This window comes from Bactrocera oleae, chromosome 5 (genome assembly GCF_042242935.1).
Source record: "Bactrocera oleae isolate idBacOlea1 chromosome 5, idBacOlea1, whole genome shotgun sequence".
Lineage (NCBI taxonomy): Eukaryota > Metazoa > Arthropoda > Insecta > Diptera > Tephritidae > Bactrocera > Bactrocera oleae.
Window position 1 is genome coordinate 60,465,102 of NC_091539.1, and position 23,040 is coordinate 60,488,141.

General features: G+C 33.0%; 1 protein-coding gene across 2 annotated transcripts in view; it reads right to left on the minus strand.

Moving 5' to 3' along the window:
- The window catches only part of fw (CUB and Sushi multiple domains furrowed), a 49,324-nt gene extending 26,982 nt beyond the window's left edge, over nt 1-22,342 (minus strand). Inside the window, exons 1-2 of one of the 2 annotated variants that reach the window (XM_036362366.2) lie at nt 22,241-22,342; nt 16,967-18,154 (exon numbers count right to left, since the gene is read on the minus strand). In XM_036362366.2, the coding sequence (XP_036218259.2) occupies nt 16,967-17,411 (445 nt within the window). In that variant the 5' untranslated portion in view covers nt 17,412-18,154; nt 22,241-22,342. Of the gene's footprint in view, nt 1-16,966; nt 18,155-22,204 lie in introns of both variants that reach the window. The other variant, XM_070109538.1, reaches the window with a different exon arrangement.
- Nucleotides 22,343-23,040: the final 698 nt, after the last annotated feature.

The following is a 23,040-nucleotide window of genomic DNA, read 5'->3' on the forward strand; positions in this document are numbered from 1 at the left end:
ATCTTAGTCAAATCTTAGAGAAGATGTAAAAAAAATGTTTTGTAGTTATAAAATCATCACCTCACCTGATTAGCTTTATATTCGTATAAATGTATATGCATGTAATATTATATATAAGAGAAAATTTTACAAGAAATATCAAAGCAAAGTGGAAATTAAATTTAATATTTCGAACGTGCTTTGCATGACTTCGATTACAGCGGTGTAATTTATCATGCAACCATTTTTGAATTATCTGAGTTAGCCGCTGTCGTTAAATGAAGGTAGAGTTTACCAAATTATTATGCATATGATTTGATATGGTTTGTAAAAATATGTGAATATATATGTATATAGCTAAATATACAACATACATGTATGTGTAAATTTATGAAAAATAAATTATAATAAAATTTAAAAATTGCGATATAATATTTAATGATAAGTATTTAAATTTATTTTCGGTACAAAAACAACAAAAAAATTTGCTTCAGAAAAAAACTCAACATTTACACGGTTCATTGATGTTCGGTTTCAACCAAGTTTTCGGTTTTCACTTTTTAACTACTCATAGACACAAGTACTCAAAAGGCACGGAAGTTTAAGTTTTATAGTATCACATAGTTACACTAAAGTATATAATTTTATATGTTTGTAGCTCAAGTTGTTTGATTAAACTGATATACATAGATATAAACTGAAGCGCACGCACTCTTACGCATGTAACTGGGCGATTAGCGATCGGTCAAAACACAACGAGACACCCAAATATGAGTAGCGAGTAGCACAGTGATAAAAAATCACAATACATGCAATTACATGTGTGCGTAGACACTGAAGAAGAAACCGGTTGCGCAGCGCAACTGTGAGATTTGTAACCCACTAAACGCTTGAATGGCAAATTTCCATTACCGGCGACCTGAAGTTGGTCAATAAGTATATTAGCGATTTTATGGGTGCTTCTTTTTATAAGTGGAGTATAATAGGCGTCTTGGCAAAACTGCTTTTCAAAGGTTTTCATCATTTTTATGTGCATATAAAGCGAAAAGTTTTAGCTATAATCAAAATAATAGTGAAGCGAGCCATTGAACCGAGCTGTCAAGCCGTCTCTTCAGACAAATCACGCTCGCCTTATTTGATTTGGCTTTATTCTGGCGCAGCTGTGGCGCTAAATAATTGTCTGTCTGTCAGGCTGACCGACTGACTGACAGCTCGGCGGCGGCAGCTATCTCAATCGATTGTTGTCTGCAGAGACATCAACTCACACATACACACACTCAAGTTTTCAAAATAAAAAAAAAGAATAAAGAAGGAAGAATAAACAACTGGCAACCAGCAGCTTTGAACTGCTGAATGCTGCCAACATATTTCCGTAGTTGGTTTTGTGTGCTTTCGTTTACCTTTGCTACCACTTATAAACTCGCCACCGCGGCGCGCTGCCGGCTGGCCACAACAATAACTTTCTCCAAATGGAAATTTTCTAATTTCGCTACATTCATTTTCGACTCTGAGTCACTTAGAGTATTCTGCGTTCCATTCCAACGCAACGGCACATACAGAGACACTATTACATACATACATACATTTATATATGTATAAGTATGTAAGTGTAAGTATGTATGTGAACATATGCGCTTTGGCACGGCAGTACTTCTTATTATTTTCAGTTAAGCATAGAAGTTTCAAAATTGCTTCTTTGCCTTTCACCAGTTTCACTCTTTTCTTTAATAATTTTCGTGTTTGCATTTATTTATTGTCTGTAATTGCCACAATTGCCATCGTAAACATTCTTTGTGTCCGCTGATCTGGCGATCTCACATTACGGTAAATGCGGAAATCACATTTTAAGCTATGTCGCTTAGCTGAATGATCGCTAGCGCTGATAAACGCTGCTTTATTTTATGTTTTAACTTTCAATTTTAATTTTATTGTCATTTTTTGTGGCGGATTTGTAAATAAATGGCTTATCTTGTGCCATTTACTGCTTGTTCTTTTGCTGTGGCGGTCGTTAAAATAGTTTTTTAACTTGATAAAAACATTTTAGGTTTCATTATTTTGCATAGCAATGCATTCGTTGATAATTAAAGTATAAAAGTAGTAGTTTGTGAAAATATTTCAAAAGATGTGTTGAAAATAAACGCGCTTTTTGTCGAGTGAACTTTCCTTTTAGTGAGAGTTATGTAGTACACCTAAAACAGACTTTTAGCCAGGTATGTCAAAACAATACCATTACATTTTTCACAAAAAGAATTTATAATGTTTGTAGGTATTCGATTCTCCGCTTCTAGATAAACATCTAAAACTTTTACACGCTCATGAAATGTTGCTCAAACTATATTCAGGTTAAATACATTAGACGTTTTTAGATTTAGACGACAAATTAAGCTAACGGTACTTATGTGACTATCCACTCGTCCACATAATGTAGAAAATATATTTTAATTTAATTTTTGTAATATTGATATTTGGGTAAATCGCAATTTTCGATTAATACTGCAAGGATCGGACTTACAGAACAAACCTAATTGAATTTATAAATCAGTCTTTAAAAAAGATAATTAAACTAAGAGTTTTATAAAGAATGATAATATAGTAGGATATAAGTATAAAGACTAGTTAAAGACTCAAAAATTTCCAATAGATGGCTTTAGTAATCTATATCACGCGTTTTATAAATGCGATCGAGTCATTCTATATGAAATATGAATATGAATAGAAAGATAAGACTTCGTAGCACAAAAACTTTTCACACAGTTCTCTGATTGCTTGACTCAGAATCGTTAGAACACGCTTTAAAGATGGACACCAGTAAAGAGAAAATGTGCCATATTTTACAGTTTTTCTTCGGTAAAGGCGAAAATACAGTGTTAATGGTCTTGAGACTGGAATCGTCAATATTATGTGTAATTTTGGTAACATCTATTCCGTTCTGATTCTAATTCTAATTCTGACGCTCTAGAAGGCTAATTGTTCAAAATATTGATAAAATAAGGGATATCGTAGAGTCCGCTCATAATGTAAGCTCTATTTCGATTGTCTAGGAACAAAAACTTGCACAAAGAACTGTTTGGAACCATTTAAAAAAGGCTGGATACAAAAAAAGGAGCTCGATTAACGCCAAAATACCTCATGAATCGAATTTGCATCTAGGAATCGCTGCTGAATCGCAGGGAAATCGACCAATTTCTGTGGTGGATTGTTACTAGTGATAAAAAGTGGACCCATTTACTTACGATAACATCAAGCGAAGTAGATCGCGAACGAATCGCGGTGAGATGGCGCCTACGGTGGTTTGATGCTGAAGGAAATGTTGCTATATGTTTGGTGTAATCGCCAGGGAATCATTTACTATGAGTGGTTCCCTACACTCTAACGTTTCACTTGGCCCCGTGCTGTCAAAAATTGGACCGTTTGAATGAAGAAATTGGCCGGATGTAGCCAGCTTTACAAGCAATAGGAAAGGAATTGGCGTACCACCAGGATAGTGACTCGCTAGAAACTTCGTAAACTTGCTTCCACCTTGTGGTTCAAGTGGCATCAAGTGGCAGTCTATGGCGAATAATTCTGCTAGTGAAAAATTCGCTTCAAGAGAAGTTTGTGAAAATTGACTGTGATAGTTTTTTCGCCAACAGAGACGAGGGTTACTATGAGAGTGGCATTATGAACTACTTATATTACAACTTCCCATATGTATATCTAATTATTACATATATATCTATTTGTCTTTTACAAAGTTTTTAACATAAAATTATTTAAAAACATCTTGTATATTCAATTTGGAAAGTTCTAAAACGTGTTTATCATTTTTTAACAGCCAGATGTGTTGCTGTGGTTTGCTGCTTTGCACTAATACAAACAAATGTATAAAAAGGTAATAAAAGTACCGCTAAAATTGGTTAAGTAATACAAATGTGTGCTGGCAAACCGGTAAAACAGGAGCAATTTCAAAGAAAACAGCAAAATAACAACAAACAAAAAGCACAACACAGCTGACGCAAATCACATATATATGTCATATGCATAGTATAAATATGAAGATTTATGTGTGTGCAATTAACAAAATATATTTGCTGCTGAAAACTCCAAAGCTTTATTTGGTTCATCCATACCTAAAGTGACAATGTGTTAAATTATTATTAATTTGGTATCAAGAGGGAGTGTGATAGCTTGCACAATTGATGTCAAGGGCTTGGTGAGTTTAGTAAGTATAATCACAACTTAAAGCAATATGAATGATATGAATATATTACTAAATATTTTATGTTGAATTTGACAGATTTACTGTTGCTGAACAATATGCAGGGAAATATTGAAATTCCAGAAGATACTTTATTTTCATTTGGAAATACAGCAAATTGAATCAGAATTTTTATTTTCGGTATATTTATTACTGTTTAGTTTGAACTACCTCTTAGCACAATTTTCGAATACCTTGTAAGATGTTATTTCAAGAGGATTTTGTTCACTTTCCGGTCGAGAATCGTTTATGCTCGCATTATATCGGCTCTACACGGCACGTAACAAAAATGTCTGTAGACATGAGATTGCCGATGTGGTCAAATGACATCGATAAGGTTGTTGATAACTCACAGGCACTGCCGGTGTAATGCAACAACATTATCTTAAAGTGAAACATCATCTAAAAATATCAAGTTACCCGCATCAGATTCCACAGATTTTTTGCTTTCGGCATAATATAGATGTATGATATCTAAACAAATTACTGAGAGTCAAAAAGCCGAAAGAATCTATTATGGCGTACTTTAAGGATTGGTTCTCAACAGCTATTTGCTGGCTTTCCGGTGCTCAAATGTGATAGAATTATCAAAACACTTTTGTAAAGTTTCAAAATACCAAAGCAAAAATATAATAACTCTTTGCCACGGGAGTATAATATCAATTTTCAACCAAGATTTTCGTGCAGAAAATAACTAATATATATCTAATCATGTTTGCCTATACTATGATCCTCAAACTGCTTAGGCGAGTCTTACTTTATGTAAGATAGTGCATTCGGGGAATGCTAATTTCAGACCAGTTATAAATATAATTAGCTCTTAGCTCAATAGCGCAATGACGCTGAAATAGTGAAGAAATATTTTTTCGAAGATCATCGTGTTAACATTGAACAGAAAACACAGATCTGAACATATCTTTCAAATAATATCAATATATTTTTGTTTGAAGATTTATATCTGAAACTTTTGCGTAAAAGAACGTTAAGTAGAAGTCGTTTAAGCGATGCTTCCCAACGAAACTCAAAAACGTTGAAATTTATATGTATATTTGCACCACATTTGTCATCATGACATTTTTGTACCCTGGCCAGGGTATATGGTATTAAGTTTGTCACGAAGTTTGTAGCACCCAGTAGGAAATGGCGTAGACCTTATAAAAGATTTATATAAATGATCAGTTTTTGAAGATTCATCAGAAAATTGTTGTTTCTTAAAGAAGCGGTTGCTTTGACGGGACTGCCGATATCGGACTACTATAGCATACAGCTGACATACAAACTGATCTATCAAAAGCCAATCCTTGTATGGAAAACTTTTTTATTTAACGAGATATCTTCATGAAATTTGGCACGAATTATTACTTAATGCAACGGTATTATCTCCGAAGAAATTGTTCAGTTTGAACAGCATATAGCTGTCATACAAACTGAACCATCAAAATCAACATAAATATAATTTTATGCCATTTTATATTATGCTTTATGAAATGTACCTGTGAAAGGTATTGTGGCTTCGTTTCCTCTTGATTTTTCAATATATCGAAATGAGATTACGCATACACCTAGCATTCTTCAACACAATTAGACGCTTACTCAGTTATGATGTCAGTTCCATTTGTAATTTTTAAGAGTAATTTTTAAGAGTAAATTTGTATAAATACATGTTTATACAATAGCACATGGATTAATAGAAAATATTTATTTTTATTTAACCATACCATATGTGCTGCCATTATAAGTGTCACTATATACACATAAATCGATCAATAAGTATTTACTTGTAAATAAATCCACTAAATTTGCTTCATTGGAACTGCGCTACCAATTACAATATGCAAACTTAGCTCACATCAAATCGAAGTAGCCTGAGCACATGCGTACTTGTGTACTTAGTTAATTGACTCACTTTTAAGCGTTACCAACCTGATTGATCTGCTTACCATCACATCATTGCGGCTAAATAGTTTCATTTTTAGAGTTCTCTGCTCGGTTTTGTTTTCAGTTTTGCTGCAAACTCGAATTCAAATTTGAATAGCACTTTTTGTTTGTGCTGGTAATATAAGCTGTTCGTTAAAGGTCAGCCAGTCAACAAGTTGGTCGGTTAGCGCTTTTCTAGTTTGATGCATTGTGCTATTATTGCTGTTTTTGTTTCTATTGTTGTAATTGTTAATTAAACTACAGACATATATATATATATTTGAATAAGGCAAGCGTGATGTGAACTGCTAAGCAATAGTAATGAAAACAGGCGTTAAGCTGCAAAAGCCACAAATCTGCACGCTGTATTTGGTAGTGTATGTGCAACATTAGGGTGTCCTTAATTTCCCAAGCTCCTTGTTTTTTGCGAACAACACCTGAAGTTTCTGTTTTTGCCCTAAAAACAGTATCCAACGTAAACTAACTCTTTCAATGTAAACCGAGCGCATGCATATAACATGAGATTTTTTGATATTTTGCATTAAGTAACTAAATGAAAAACCTCACAAGAGCCATATTCTAATACAAAATTGTCCGCACTAAAAAAAAGGTCTTAAGAATTTTTTCCAAAAACACAATTATTTAAAAGTTATACGCAGTTGAAGTCAAACATCAAATCTACTGAGCAATCATATCATAAAAATGATTAAGGAATTCTCTGTGTGAGTTTTCTTTTATACCCTGAACAGGGTATATTAAGTTTGCCACAAAGTTTGTAACAGAAGGAAACGGAGATCCTATAAAATATATGCATAAATTATTAGCATTATGAGCTGAGCTGATTAAGTCATGTCCGTCTGTCCGTCTGTCTTTATATATACAAACTAGTCCCTCAGTTTTTTAAGCTATCGATCTGAAATTTTGCACCTGTCCTTTTCTATACTATACTTTACTATAGCATATAGCTGCCATACAAACTGAACAATCGGAATCAAGTGTTTGTATGGAAAACTCTTTCATTTGACATCGTATCTTCACGAAACTTGGCATGTATTATTATTTAAGGCAACAATGTAATCTCCGAAGAAATTATTCAGATCGAATCACTACAGCATATAGCTGTCATACTAACTGACCGATTAAAATCAAGTTCTCATAAGGAAACTTTTTAATTTTTCAAGGGTATTCTAGCTTCGGTGCAACTGAAGTTAACGTTTTTTCACGTTTTTATATCAAACATTTTGGAGGTTAAACGCCGTTATATGTATATATTAAACTTGCAGCTTATTTAATGCTGTATTTGTAACTAAAATATATTTGTTTAATTTTTCTTGTGTATGAGAAAAAATATATCATATATATCTCCACATGTACATAAATCGATTGTAGATTGTAATGTAACTGTGCTAAAACAACAACAAAAGCGCAGGCAGCACACCTCAAGCGCTCGTAAAAATTTACACAGCGCAAACAAGTAATTGGAGTACTTTGGTACTTGATTCTTATGTGCATTTGAGCTCATTTACATACATTACATATAACCATATATATGTATTAGGGTGGATCGAAATGGCAAATGTTTTTATGGCTTAGCCTGATGGTAAAATCTGTAGATTATAAAAAATAAATTTTTTTTTAACATCTAGAGGCACTCAGTTTCGAGTTAAAATTTTTTTTGGACATGAAAAATTTATTTTTGTTTAAACACTTTACATTTATATAAAAATTACCGAATGTGACCGTTTTTGACTCAAAATTTATTTTAACGCTTAAGGAAAGCATGTTGTCTTTTAAGACTTTTTTTTAAAACTTCAATAATGACCACAAAAAATATTTTTAAGCTGATAACTTTTAATTGGCCAGAAAGAGGACTCTCCACAGCTTCTAGAACACTTTTTTTGCGAAATAAAAATTTTAACTTGAAAATTTACTTTAAAACTGAATTTAATACTAGATGTTAAAAAAAAATTTTTTTTTGTCCAAAAATTTTCTTTTTTTATAATCTACAGCTTTTACCCTCAGGCTAAGCTCCACCCTAATATGTATACATAAATATACATATCCACCTACATATATCTCTCGTTCTCAACAATTTGATATCGCTTTGGTTTATTTTCTGGCGCATTTTGCATGCAGTCAAAGCACTTTACGCCACAAAAGCTTTAAAGTAGAATATTTACTAGCTTATTTGTTGCTAAATTTATCCGCCATACAGTACTCTCCATTACACGCTTTTGTTAGACGGCATTTAGCAGGTGAACAATGGCGTTTTCAAAACAAAACAACGGGTAACTACAGCACTGAGTACTCGCCAAGTGTTGGCGTCCGTTGGTGTTGGAAGTGGACGGCAAATTACAGTGTTTTGTTGGTTCCTGTTTTCTGTTTCGTTATGAGCTACTAACTGGCAAGTAAAATACCGAAAAAATTTGCGGCAGCTAAGCGAACATGAAGCTGGGGTATGTGTTAGCTATGTTTTTATAAATTTTCTACGCTTTTGTGGCTTCTATGCTTCCTGATAAAAGTGTATTGTTTTGAAAGTTTTTACAATTAGTTGTTCCTTTTTTTATAATACAGCTAATGTTTATTTTGTGAGCGGCAATTTGCGAGAATTCTCTGTTTATTTTAGACGTGAGTCATGAGCACACCTGCTATTTGAGCTTTGGAGGACTTCGGAGAATCAAGAGTCTGTCAATTTTTGTTATAACCATATTTCGATTATTTTATTCAAATGATAAGACTTTTAAAATAGCAAAAACACTCAAAAAAAGCTGTGATATCTTATAACTTCAATATGTTTTGCTTCTACAACCCTACTTCAAATATTACTGTGTCTGTCAAGGATTGCTACTAATATTGCACTTCTTCAATTATTTAAAAACTTTACTAAATGAAACAAGAAATCACGTTAAATTGGTTGCACTAAAGTTTGAATAGCCTTTACAAGTAAAAAAGTTTCTATACAAGAACTTGATTTTGATCGTTCAGTTTATATGGCAGCTATGTATATCTTATTGTGGTCCGATATCGGTGGTTCAAAAAGAGCAGCTTCTTGGAGAAGAAAGAAAGCGTGCAAAATTTTAGATCGATATCTCTAAAACTGGGGGACTAGTGTTCGCATATATACAGACAGACAGATGTACATGGTTAAATCAGTTCAGCTCGACACGCTGAGCATTTATATATTATATATTTTTTATAGGGTCTCCGATGTTTCCTCTGTATGTTACAAACTTCGTTAACTTAATATTCCATGTTTTAGGTGTAAAACTTGAAACAGGTTGCAACACTTCTCAAAATTAAAAAGCTTACTTTTCTTAAGGCTTTTTAGGTACACATATTCTAATATGTAGTCCATTTTTCATAAAAATAATTTTTTAACTGGTAGTACTGCTTTCAACAACAAATTTTTAAAATGAAAAGAACCTCCTTGAGGAAAATTTTTGAGGTAATTTTATGCTCTCTAAAAATAGGCACTTAAAAAATGTTATCCGATTTTTTTTTTTTAGAATTTCAAAAACTCAACAAAGCTCTTCAAATATTGTTTATTCGTACCCTCTCTTATTATTTTCAATGGGAATACAGTTTTTAATATTCTTTCTTCAGAATCAATCTCTGATTACACTGAAAAGTCCAAAAAAAAAATATTTTAATCGATTCAGTGTTCATTCCACTAGGTTTCTCTTTGTAAAAAGCATGACAGAACTTCGTTGCGGATGCTCGATCTAGCTACCTAGAAATATTTCACTTCACAAATATTTTTTTATTTTATCCCATATGGTGTTTTAAATGGAAAATTATAAGTCCTGTTAAGTAGTTTCGACAAATTTCCATCTAGTGATGAAAAATGTTAGTTTAAAAAATAACCACACGGGGTATTAAAAAGTTAGTTGTAATATAGTGAATATCAAACACAAGTTGTTGGGAGACTATATTTTCTTCCTACAAGCAAATGGAATTGTAAATATGGCGCTGTTCTAAGAAATGTTGATTGTTAAAAATTGGTCAAAAGTACAACTGTTCCATACTAATTCAACATAGGCATAGGATATCTGGTTCATTTAATAACTAAATCTAAAAGGATGGTGAACGTTATTTAATTTGGTATTAAAATTACCCTCAAACTAATATTTTTCGGCTTAGTTCATTCTTAGCCACCAAAATTTACTTGAATTCTCTCTAACTAGTTTCATTGCAGCTAATTAAAAAATTATGTATCTAAACAGATATATGTATGTATGTATCTAAATATGTGCGAAGTAATATGAGTTTTAATGGAACACAGTCGTAACTCTATAAACTCCACATATGTATGCATAAACATGTCAGGTGTTAAAATTTCAAAATATTATTTATATAAACTAATCACTATACCCCTGACCTTCATGCTCTGTTGAGCCGCTCATATGAGCTAAGCACATTCTTCTTTTTCGTTTACTTTTTGCAGTACTTTTAATTTTAATGTGTATGCTCTCAGCTACATTCTTAATGAGCTTCTTGCACTCAGTACTGTTTTTGTTACGCTCAAATGCGATCTTCGCGTGCACACACTAAATTAGTTGACGCCGAAACTGAGAGTGAGTATGTGCTCCAATAACTCAACTGACGAACTAAGGCATGTGGAGTTAACAACACCGAAATGAATTCTTTACATTTTTTGACAACTCAAGTGTCAGTCGGTATGTTGTTTACGCAATTTCTTATTTACAACTTCTGTTATTATGCAATCGGAGCGTACTTGCACGTCAAGTAATATGATATGTTGGGGACTTCTTGGTGAAGGTGGCTGTGAGGCTAATGCACGTTTAAGTTTAAGTAACTATAAATATAAATGGCGTGTACTGGTACATATATGTATGTATGAATAAACTAAAGTAGGACAAACGTCTTGCGGTAATTGCTGTGCAACATTGACTAAAAACTTTTTATTGCACTCAAATGAATTTGGCAATTAGCTGATTCAGTTATTGTTTCTTTAATGGTGGGAAAAACAGAAAAAACAACAGCTTATCTCATTTAAGCAGTAAGTTGTAATACCCTTCACTGGTTCCAGTTTTCCTTACCGGGACTTGAGCTTGATCGTTCAGTTTGTCTGGTAGCTATATGTGATTCGTTATCGCCAATTCCGACAAAAGCGCAGCATCTTGGGTAGGACGTGCGCAAAATTTCAGATAGATATCTCAAAAGCTGAGAGACTACTTTAACATACACGGATCAGGGTATAAAAATAGTTCAATTCAAGTAGTTTATGTATACAAAAAGAGGTATTGCGTTTTAAAAAAGTTTTCCAGTATCTACATTCTCAAAACACTTATTTTTATAAATAAAATTATATGAATATTTATTACTGCTTCATATATGAATTTAATAAGCCTACTATGATTTTGCTTTAGATCGATTATCGATATTCTCAGAAAAAAAGTTGGATGCTTCGGAACTGAATTGTAAAGATCTCAATTTAGGAAAAGGTTGAATTATTTCTAAGGTATTCACTTTTCTGATTTTGCATTCGATGTTGTTCCAGATTAACGCATGATTATCTCCGTTTAGTATTCTTAAAATGAATCCAGTTTTCATCGCCAGTGACAATTCGATGCAAAACTGATTTTCTTTCGTGTCTTTAAAGCAAAATTTCACAAGTGTTTTTTCCTTTTTACCATTTGTTTTTCATTCAATTCATGTGGCAACCATTTTCCACACTTTTAGATCATTCCCATAGCTTTCAAAAGATCGGAAATTGTTTGTTGTGCAACATTTAACATGGCTGCCATTTGTTTTTGACTCAAAGTATCATCTTCATCTAATATTGCTTGCAGTTCGGCGTTTTCAAAAATTTTCTGTAGTCTTCCACGTTCTCCATTTTTACTTTCATGAAATTCAATTTTTCAATTTTCGAAATTCAAAATTTCACATCGATATCATGAACCAAAATTTGACATTTTCAACACAATGAAAAAATATGATGTTGTTTATTCAATGACTGTAAGGTTATTGAATAGGTTTAACAGATGTCATGCCAACCAACAAAAAAAAGTAAAAATAAAGGCTCGCTCATAACAAATGTTTCCTACCAACACATTTGTATCTCACTTCATATCGGTACATCTGGTATATGGAAAGCTATGGAAGCCATTTTCCCAGCGTGTTATTCCGGTAATAACCTTCCTCTGTGTACTTTATGATTCAATAAAAAAATTACAATCGAAGGACCAAAAACTGTATTTTCTATTTATTTCCAATCTTGCGTTAATTTTAGGACACCCTTTATTATTAAAGATGCTAGTTATTAACTATCAAATTCAACTTTAATGATCCTAGAGATCCCTTGACCTCATAGGATTGCAAATTTTAGCTGTTTAATTTGCAATATGTGAAGATTAAGGCATGTTTCTCGAGTGACCTCTTAACAAAGCCGATTTTTGGGAATTAAAATAAAACTACTGTATCGTTTGTTATAATTTTCACGGTATATTTATACATACTTTAAGAAAAGTAAAATTTTTGAAGAAAATAAATAATAAAATAGAATTTCTCCACTACAAGAATTTCTCCGCTAGAAGGCGGCGTTTTTAGAAAACAATTTAATTTTACCCAAAACTAGTAGGTCATTGTACGGAGAACTAGGCATATACAGAATATGCAAAAAACATTTTATGGTGATCGGATCTTCGAGTAATCACCGCATCAAATTCGAAAAATGCAGTTGTAGTTGAGAAAAACGCATTTAAAGAGCTGATTTTGACTAATTGAACTGAGCGGCTACAATTTACAATTCTGTAACTCAAAAACTATTTCAAAACTTTAGTATGTTATTTTTAAAGATTTATACATACAATACTTTTGAAATATGCAAAAAAAAAATTTATTTTTCAAAATTTCCCACTAGGTGCATGCCCCTTAAATTCTTTTGTAGTACTAAAATTTGTTATTAGTCTAACGATTTTTTGTTTTTGATAACGTTTTTTATAATATTCATAAAAGCGAGTTATTCATTGCTTGGCTTCCAATAAGCATATTTTAATTATTACATAACCTAAATTTTGTATTTATTTCATTAATTTAAATAAATTTTAAGTGTGAGTAGGTTCAACAATATATCACAGGTACTTGTATATATGTATCCTTGTATATTTATTATATAAAAAACTAAATACTACTGTATTATCTCACATATTGTCCATATTATGTCCATATTATGTCCATATTAGTGCACATAAGAGATTGTTGATGATAAATAGCATTTAATAATGCAATATACTTGAACAATTAGCGACCAAAACCATTTAACTATGAGTAGATCGTATGATACTTCTTCCCACCGCCTACCTTTACACACGCAAACATTTCGCTTTCAATCTTACTTTTACTTTTAATTACACACTCTAGTCGCGACTAGTTTTGCAAGTTGGCGCAATTAAAAGTGCAATAAAATCAGCAGCAATAATAACACGTTGCAACATCGATGCAATGAGATTTAAATATCCTTCGGTCTACACACTTCCTACGCTCAGCAGCCAGCAGCCAACAGTCAACGCGACAAGTCAAATGCAACGCTGCAACTACGCGAGTAAAACCGCTAAACAGCTCATAAGACAACAAAAACATATATGCAAAATTTCGCACAAACACCACGGCGTGTTTGTATGTGTGTGTATGGCTAGTTTCTGTTTCTGGTTTTGCGAGTTCTTTTCCGTTAAATTTTGCGCTCACGACGCTTGATTCATTGGCCGGCAGGCGAACAATAATCGATACAAACTCGTAAGGCAAAAACAAAAATCAAAAAAAAAAACCAAAAAAAAAAAAGTGGGTTCATAAACAAATTGAAAATAAAAGTAATATGCTGCTTGGCACCGGTTTTCGAAAAACGGTAAATAATTGATGCATGCATAAACATGTAAGTAGATGTGTGAGTGTGTGTGTATTTCGCTTACGGCCAACGAGCAACATGTTTTGTGAGCTTTTGTGTCTAGCGCGGATTTTTTTTATTAAAAATTTTGACTTTTTTCGTTTTCGTTTGTTGTTGGTGTTTTCTATTTTTTGCAGAGAGGGTGTTTTGTTGACTTGATTTTCGAATAATGGGCGCCGATAATGAAAACAAAAGTGGCAGTATATGATTGATTTGATCTTTTGCGTAAAGGTTCTGTAATTTGTTGTTGTATTTTATATAAATTGTATTTAGAACTTCACAAGGCAGAAGGCAGTGAAAGGCAAAATTAGTAATAGTGTGCGTCGGCAACAAACGAAATGACGCAATACACTTTAATAAGTAATACTCTCTACTTTCAGCTCTTTGGTCAAAATTAAAAAAAAAATTTTGAAATTTAAATTTCTTTGATTTATTTATAAATCCTCTGTCGAGTGTGGGGTTCTTGTTACCATTTCTGAACAAATTATTCAACCGGCAACAGTTCTCTGCTGTTTTGTCTGTGTGCGCATGCGTGCGAGTGGCCGCCCACTCATAAACTCACTCTACCGTGATAAATAAAAGAACTAATATATATATTTATTAGTTCATTGCTACTATTCACATTTATAGTTAGTTCTTTGTTTGTAGTTCAGCTCATTTATTACAAAATTTATTAAATTTTCGCAGCCGAAAAAACTAAGTTATGTTGTAATAGGAAGCGCATGCGCATAATTGTGTGAATTGTTGTGGCAAATGTACACGGTGAAAATTACACAACTCGCAGCTTTAAACTTTGTAGAATTCTATGCTATTAGCAAGCTAATTTTCGCTTCCGTTTTCAAAATTCTTTCATAACAGCGGGTGCTACAGATTTGTTGTTGCCGCACTTTAGTGGTGTTTTTAAGTGTTTTTTTTTGCGGTTTAGAAGTTACGATTTGTTTAATTGCCGCTTTGATATAATTTTGACATGCGAACTTAGGCGATTTTTTGTGAAGAGCACGTGCAGTGATTTTATAATAAATTTTTGAGAGTAATACCATATTTCATTCGATTTATTACAGCTGATTAAAACTCAGCTTTAAATAGAAATGCTAAAGAAAGCGCTTTGGTGTTTTAGAGATCTGAAGGTATTAGACACAGAGGGAATGCTTTACAGGTTTTAAAGTTATTAATTTCAATTTGCATCCACTCCTCAACTTAACAATTGTTGAGTCTTATATGCGATGATTAATAAAACCAGATGATTAAATGCTACAGAGTAGCATTATTTTTGATTTACCAATCAACGATGTTCTACTGAGTATTTAAAGTTATAGCAAGACAATTACAACGATATAAAAACATAGAAAAATACTAATAAAAGAAACGAGTATGAATGTTATTGATCACCTATCCGTTTCCACTCTCTGATCTCTTTTTTCCATAGCACCAAGAACGAGAAATCAAGAAAGTCATATCCGATTTTGATAAAATTTCAAGGAATTTCAATTACAATTTTGAAAAATATTTCATCTGCCTGATGAGTAGAATTGAAGTGACTTTCTGTCCCGTATAATTTTCTATATAAATGGAAACACATAATGTTTTGTCTGAAGTTATCTTTGATCCAGACATCTTTCACCTGAAGAATACAACTTATAAATGCCGCTAAGGTTGTTAGTAATTTATGAAATATAAGAATTAAAAATTTTATCACTTGGATTTTGTATGCCTAAAGTTCACAGAATTTCAAGATAACTGTAGCGAATCTCTTCAGTTCATCAATGTTCATATTTTGATTGTCCTTAAATCTATAGCAATCAATTAAAATCTATGAGCTGGAAAATATATGTTTCAAATTAATAATTTTTGTAGTTAGACCTTTAGAAAATATAGAGCACTTGGAGACACACGGCTGTCAGACAATTTGTTGGTGAGATGGAGCCTTTTGAGAGACATAAGCTTTGATACTTTGAGAAAATTGATAAAAATGGTTTAAATGACCCTAAAATGACATTGATAGAGAGAGTTGACACCCAACTGATAACACAGGAACGAGTGGGATATATTGTTCATGAATATTTGCCTATACGAACCTCTCTGCAAAATGGCATGCAGATCACAATCGAGGCAATCACAAAACACACACTCAAAACAATATCTTTATTTTCCTATTCTCAGATCTCAAGAGAATAATCATTGAAAAGAATAGCCGAGGCTGAGAGATATTTTAAGAATTGTACTCCAACGTCAGTATGTGCAGCCACGAATGGGTTGCTCCTCTTGCGCGATAGAAAAATTTAGAAAAAACTCCTTTGGTTTTACTTTGACATGAATACAGCAGTAATCAGGATCGCATGCAATTCAGATCTGAAAGATTTTATCGATAAAGTGGTCAGTGATTCCGTTAATACCTTACAGCTTCTTTTTTCACGAAAACCTCAAACCTCGTTTGCAGAGCCTTCATCAGATGAGATGAGATTTTCTTCTAATGGGGTTCAGAAATTTCGATTTGCGAATGCTTTTTTTGATACGAAACTACTTTTAATGAGGAGGTACAGTAAACCCTTAAAGCTTTTTTCAGCAAATATGAAGACACTCATCACAAGAATGAAATACCGATAAGGCATATGTCAGTGGGTTAAAGCTATATTTAGAAAACAGTATCCACGAAGATATCGTCTATGATAGGTTTGGTTAGGTTCCAGAGCTGATCACGGAGATCCAAGATATTACACACAGATTCTTTGTGAAGTGAAAAAACTTCAAGGTACGGATCAATATACATATGTATACATATAATATAGTAATATATGTAGGTGACTGTCCGATTCCATATCATTCGATGAAGAAATTTTAGACCTCACATAGCCATACAAGTATATACTAGTACTTAGCTACAATTGCAATTACTTTCCTTTTTCACAACAACAAATATACGTTTGACTTACCATGACAGTTGGCAACGGCCAATGAAGAAATCAGTAACAATACGACTGACAGCTTTGCCAGCGTACGCGACAATGCCGCACGTTGCGTGGACATTTGACATTTGCGCTGACTAACTGCAACCGCAGTGTCCATATGTTGTTGGTGTTGTTGTTTTTGCTGGCGCTTCATTGCAGTTACTTTCCTGCGTCTGCTGTCGGGAATTGTGAAAATTTCACCAAAATTTGTTTCGAAATTATACAAGTTTTTTTTGTGTTTGTAAAATTGGTGGCACTGCAACGTTGCTGTTGATGAGCTATACGCTTGCCACAGCTTGTTGTAAGCAATCGATTGTTTTTGCGCTGTCCGCAAGTGGTGCAGCTGTCGTGTTTTTACTGCGCACAGGCCAATTTCGAGAAGTTGTTGAACTGTTTTCCGAATGGAAATGATGTAGGCGAGGTGCGACATGCAACAACAACAAACAGTTGATTATTTATTTATTTATTATAATTTTATTTTTGTTGTATTTTTTTTTTTTGTGTGTTGGCGCCACTGCAGCCGTCAAATACTGGTGCAAATAATTTAAAGTCGCTCTGGAAACACAAACATATGTAAATAGGTGTGTTTGTTTGTTTTGCTGCTTGCGCCCGGTTATGTGCAGCCGTTGCTGTTGTTGCAGCGGCGGTTTTCGTTATTCGTCTGCGTTGCACGTTTCGTTGGCAAATCGCTTGCCGCTATTAAATACTATTACACTCGTTATTTTCGTTAATGTGTTTTTTTTTTGCTTTTGTTGTTTTTTTTAATTTTTTTCTGCTTTTTTGTTGTTGTATTTTTTGTTATATGCTAACATGTATGCGTCTCTTGTTTCTTGTTGCTTGACCAACTAAAACTTTAGTCGCCGACAGCGATTATGTGAGCAACAATTGCCGTTGTTGTTGTTGCTGTTGCAGTTGCTGTTTGGCTTTTGGCGCTCGGCTTCACATTTTCAGCCATTCACCAGCTCGCTTTAAACGATCGTGTGTGATCGCGCGCGTAATTAATTTTATTCGCTGCTATTTGATAATCCACTCTTGTTGCTGTTATTATTGTTGTCTGCCTTTTTTTCGATTATATTATCACAAGCGCCTGTATTTTTCACAACAATTATTTATGCGTACATTTATTTTATTTTATTGTTGGTAAATTTTTTCACTTCACTTGCTGTAGTGTCTCTGCAAATACACACACACACATAAACAAATAGACATTCAAGGCTGCGTTTCGCACACACAAGCGCACATATTTAAAATGGGCGAATTCGCTTGGATTTTCGCATGCACAAAATGCAAAAATCTTTATGAATTCGCTAAATGCAAGGGAATCGAAAAGTTGTTAAATTGAATTATGTTTGTTTGCACTTTGCAATGTGAAATTTTCTCAGCCTTTGCATTTTATTTTGATACACAATGAAGTTCGTGCCTTAAGTCTTTTGAATTATTGTCTTTCGCTGGTGTGATCTGTCGACGTCAGAGTTTAATGAATTTACTGCAGGCAGCAAAAATGTTTGCAGTTCCCCACGCTTTCTATAGACAACTAGCTAGCTGGCAGGCTGGCAGCTGCAGCTTGAGTTGAGTGACGGCTTTTATGCACTTCAGTCGAATTAAGTTTGCAATTTGTTGCTTGAACGCTAAAAGTCTAATAAATCTCACTAAAATATTGCTAGTGTCGTAAATTGTTCTTAGCAAAAATCATATGCATTTTGCAGCGTTGCAAATTTAATTCAAATTGTGTGTTAAGTTGTGGAGATTATACTTCTACAAGGTTAGCTTTCATAGAAGTGGTCATTTGAAAGGTTTACCTAAGCAATGTTGAACCTCCCACCGTGCTTAATAAAAATTTTGAATATTAAGAACTTTATAGAAATAAGTAGTATGTGAACTTCCATACATTTTACTGTATTTATTTAACATTTTACAAAATTATTTATTCTCATAATTAAATTTTGGGCCAAGAGCAATTGACAATGAAGTTTTTACCATTGCAGAACTGTAAGACTTCTTTGCAATCAAATATTGTATAAGAAAAAACATTTATATTATTAAAAATTTGTTTTGTTACGTTTGAGTTATTCGGAATAGTTAATAATAAAAAAACTAATAAGAAACTATGTATTTTTAAGAATTTATTTTGTTATCTCTTGGTTATTAGGAATAGTTAAGGACTACCGAAAAAATTCATATTAATGGATAAAATATGCTAAACATATGCCAAAAAAAGCTAAAAAGTATTTTTTGATCAATTTTATGTAACGAGTCTAATCTTAATGCTTTCAGGATTATTTTGTTACAGCGAAAATTGATGATTATCACTAACTAGTAGATAAATATCAGAGATCAAATTTACAACATTTAATTATAAAATTTACATTGTTATACATAAATTCGATTATAAAATTGTATGGTTAGAAAGTAACCGAAATTTTGAATAATTTCGTTTTAGATCAAACTGCAAACTGACTTTCTGCCGGTGATATTTAATAACAGAAAACAAAATATATGCTCTCTGCATGTGTTTGAAATCAATTATGTAATTTATGTTTCCAAACAATTCAACAATTCATTAGATAAAAAAATTTAAAATTCTAATTCCGTAAAATTTTTTTCTGGTTTCAAAATATTCGTGTTATTTAAAAGAAACAAATTAAGTATACTGTACAAAATGTCATTTGGAAAGATGATTTACTAAATAACATATAAACAATTACTTCCAAGAAAAAAACTATTTTGTAAATTTTTAATTTTTATTAATTAAAAAGTTTTTTTTAATTTTAATTATTTAAAAATTTGCTATAGAATACGAAATTGGATACCTATTGATTTTTCCATATTAGAAATTTAGCACAATTTTCAAATTGAACAGCATAAACTAAGAAGTACAGTATAATAAATCTTACATGAGATCGTTAATGTCGATTTAGTCATCAAGCCGGGCAGTTTAAAAAAAAGACAGGCACATTAAACAAAAAAAAAGGGGAAACTTTTTTATTATGTTATTACGTTATTAATTTATTTTTTATTATTTTTCATGTTCTCATTTCAAGCTAAACGTCACATACCAGTGCGTTAATTCCTTTTTCCCTATTAATCATATGTTTAGCAGTAACCAAATGTCATACAGCTTTGGGTTGATAATTTGTTTTATATATGAGTATGAAATTATTTTTTCAGTGCATATTTCTTATAAAATGTTGATTCACGCGCAGCTTAATTGAAATGCATTTTCTTCGCATAGAATTAGTTAAACTTCTCAAAATTTGGTTGAAGTTCGCTGCTCAAGTCTTTTGTTCGAGATGAAATAATAGCGAAAGAAGGCAAGTTTAAGCTATTTAACGTTGTTATTTTAAATATATGGCAGTGATTCTGCTGAATACCGCTAAACTCAAACAATTAATTTTGGAATTAAAAGTTTTGCAGATAAATATTGTATAGATTCTGTTTCTAATATTGCCACAAAAAATAGAAGTTTGCTGCTTAAATATTCTGTAAGTACATTTTCATATTACAGTGAAATCAAGATTAATAAAAAGTTTATGCACCCCTCTCCCTATGTAATAAAAAACTATATGCTAGAGTAAGTATTTAACTTTGTGGATTTGGGAGTTACTATGGAGCCTAAGCTTTATTTAAGTCTGAATGTTAATAGCGTGGTTTTGAATGCTAAAGGTGCTCATAGTGCTGTTAAACGTTGGTTGTAAGGTTACTAAAACTCTCTTTACAATATTGGTTAGGCCTATATCAGTGGTATGAAACCTTAGCTACCAAAAGCATTCCGACAAGTTAGAATTCATTCAAAAAAAATTGTACTCTTCACCTTAGAGCATTTCCGATTGGATTCTAGGTTAAGTCTTTATTAAAATTTTGTACTAAACGAAACTTTTCGCTGCATATATCATGATTTTGTTGCGGTAGTTGGGCGAGAGGAGAGTAATCGTTGTGTTATGAACTAATTTTTCGCTTAAGTCTTCTGTTCTAAATGTTTTTATTAATTTGTTGAAATAGTTGAAGTTTGCTGCTTAAGTCTTTTATGATAAATGCAATAAATGCGTATAATATTGTTGAAAAAAAAGAAGAAAATATTTATCTAATCACCAGTACTCTAAATGCTAAAGTTAATAAAGAAATATTAATAATATTGAGAATTACACGAATTTTACTTTTAGTGACTTAAGTAGATTTTGTCAATATTTAAATACGCTATATGTACATATACGAATATAATTAATTTTTCAATATACATATATGTATTAAATGTATTAAAAAGGTTATTCAACCTATAAAACTATCTACAATTCAACCCGTACCAGCCATGTAAATCTCCCTCCAGTAAAGTACAAAGTTAATACAACTCATTTGAAATAAAGTAAATTTTTGCTGCAAACTAATTTAATTTCAGCATTTTTGTAATTTTTTTCCGCAGCCGTTTGCGACTTTGTTTCCTTTCACTTTAATATAGCTTTAAATAAAGCGCTATGCCGCTTGAACAGCGTGCCGTAACTAGCTGGCCAGACTGGCTTCCACAAATTGACCTCGTGTTACTATTTCATGAAAAAATGAGGGAAAAACACGAATAATAAATAAACGCATATGTTTTAGTAGCTGTTCCTGCTTATATAAATATATGGTATGGAATGAGCGTGCGCGCAAACTTTTTGCGCATTCATTGAATATTTCATACATTAAACTATTTTCGATTTCGTTTTCATTTCCATTTGCTACTTTTCATTTGTTTATTGCTTTCGTTTTTTTAATTTTTTTTTTTGGTTTTCGCACTTATGATTTTTCATATTTTTCTAACCACACTAAATTGCTCGCATTCTTCTGTGCTCCTTTCATTAACACTTCGAGTATGAAACCATTGCATTTTGGCGAAACCAAACACCCACATCTGTGTAGAATGCTCTAAAAACACGTCGCAACAACAATGCGTATAAAGCGAAGGTGGTTCGGTTATTAATTTGTTATTTTTGTACACTCATATTGTTGGCTTTTGTACTTATTTGGGCGCACTGATACATTTTTAAGCCGAAACCTTTTGCACAAACTTTCCGACAATGAAATATACAGATATATTTATATATGGTATATGTATGTATGTGCGTTTGTGTATAAGTTCATTTCTACGCCGTCATATAGTTACTAGCAGCACTTCCAATCACTTTGCCAGTACAACAACTCCGTATACAAAGTACCCAGAGATCTCTTATTTCTTTAGTATTTTCGTGCCTTTTTGCTTGCAGAATCTTTGCGAATGTCGCTTACCATACAAAGCGCTCGCTGCGCACCACTCAACACGTCCGGATACGTCAGCACGGAATGAAAGTTGAAACGTAACTGGTTGGGCTTGCGAGCGTTCAAGTCATAACAGTCGCTGCTTGCCACTCTACGACCAACAGCAACTCTACTACCACAAACAACGGCTAGTGAATTGGCTGCGGCGTCGCTGGCGTCGACTGCAGTTGCCATCGCTTATAACTTCAGCTTGCTACTGTTGCTAATTCCATGACCAATGCTTACTCTACCTGTATTTGTTGTTATTGCTTGACAGCTTCAAAGCTGCTGCTGTCTGTGGCGTCTGCAAAGTTGTCTGCTCGCATTGCTCACAGTTTGCTGCTGTTGTTGTTATTATTGTTGCGCTGCGTCCGCGTAATCGCCAGTCAGTTGTATTTCTTGTTTATGCCGCTTACTCATTTTTTCATTGCTTGCGTTTTTTCTTCTTCTTCTCTTTCTACAGCTTAGTTGGCCCTAGTCAGTGTCTAAGCTCGACTTTAAAGTTTTGCTGCCGTTGTCCACACGTTTGTTGACTTTTGGCTTTTACAGCGAGAGCGCTGTGACGTGAGTAGTGGTTGGGAGTAGTGGTTGGTGATTTTTTGTTGTATTTTGCACTGTATTTTACATGTTTCTTTGTCTGTATTGGCGTCGCCGCTGTTTTCAAGTGGCATAATGTGTCGCGAACTCCCACAATACAATTGGGCTAATAATAACAAGCTTTTGTTATGCGGCGTTGCCAGTTTTTTAATTAATTGCTAATATGTGGATAAGTGGTTTTGGCGTCTAATGAG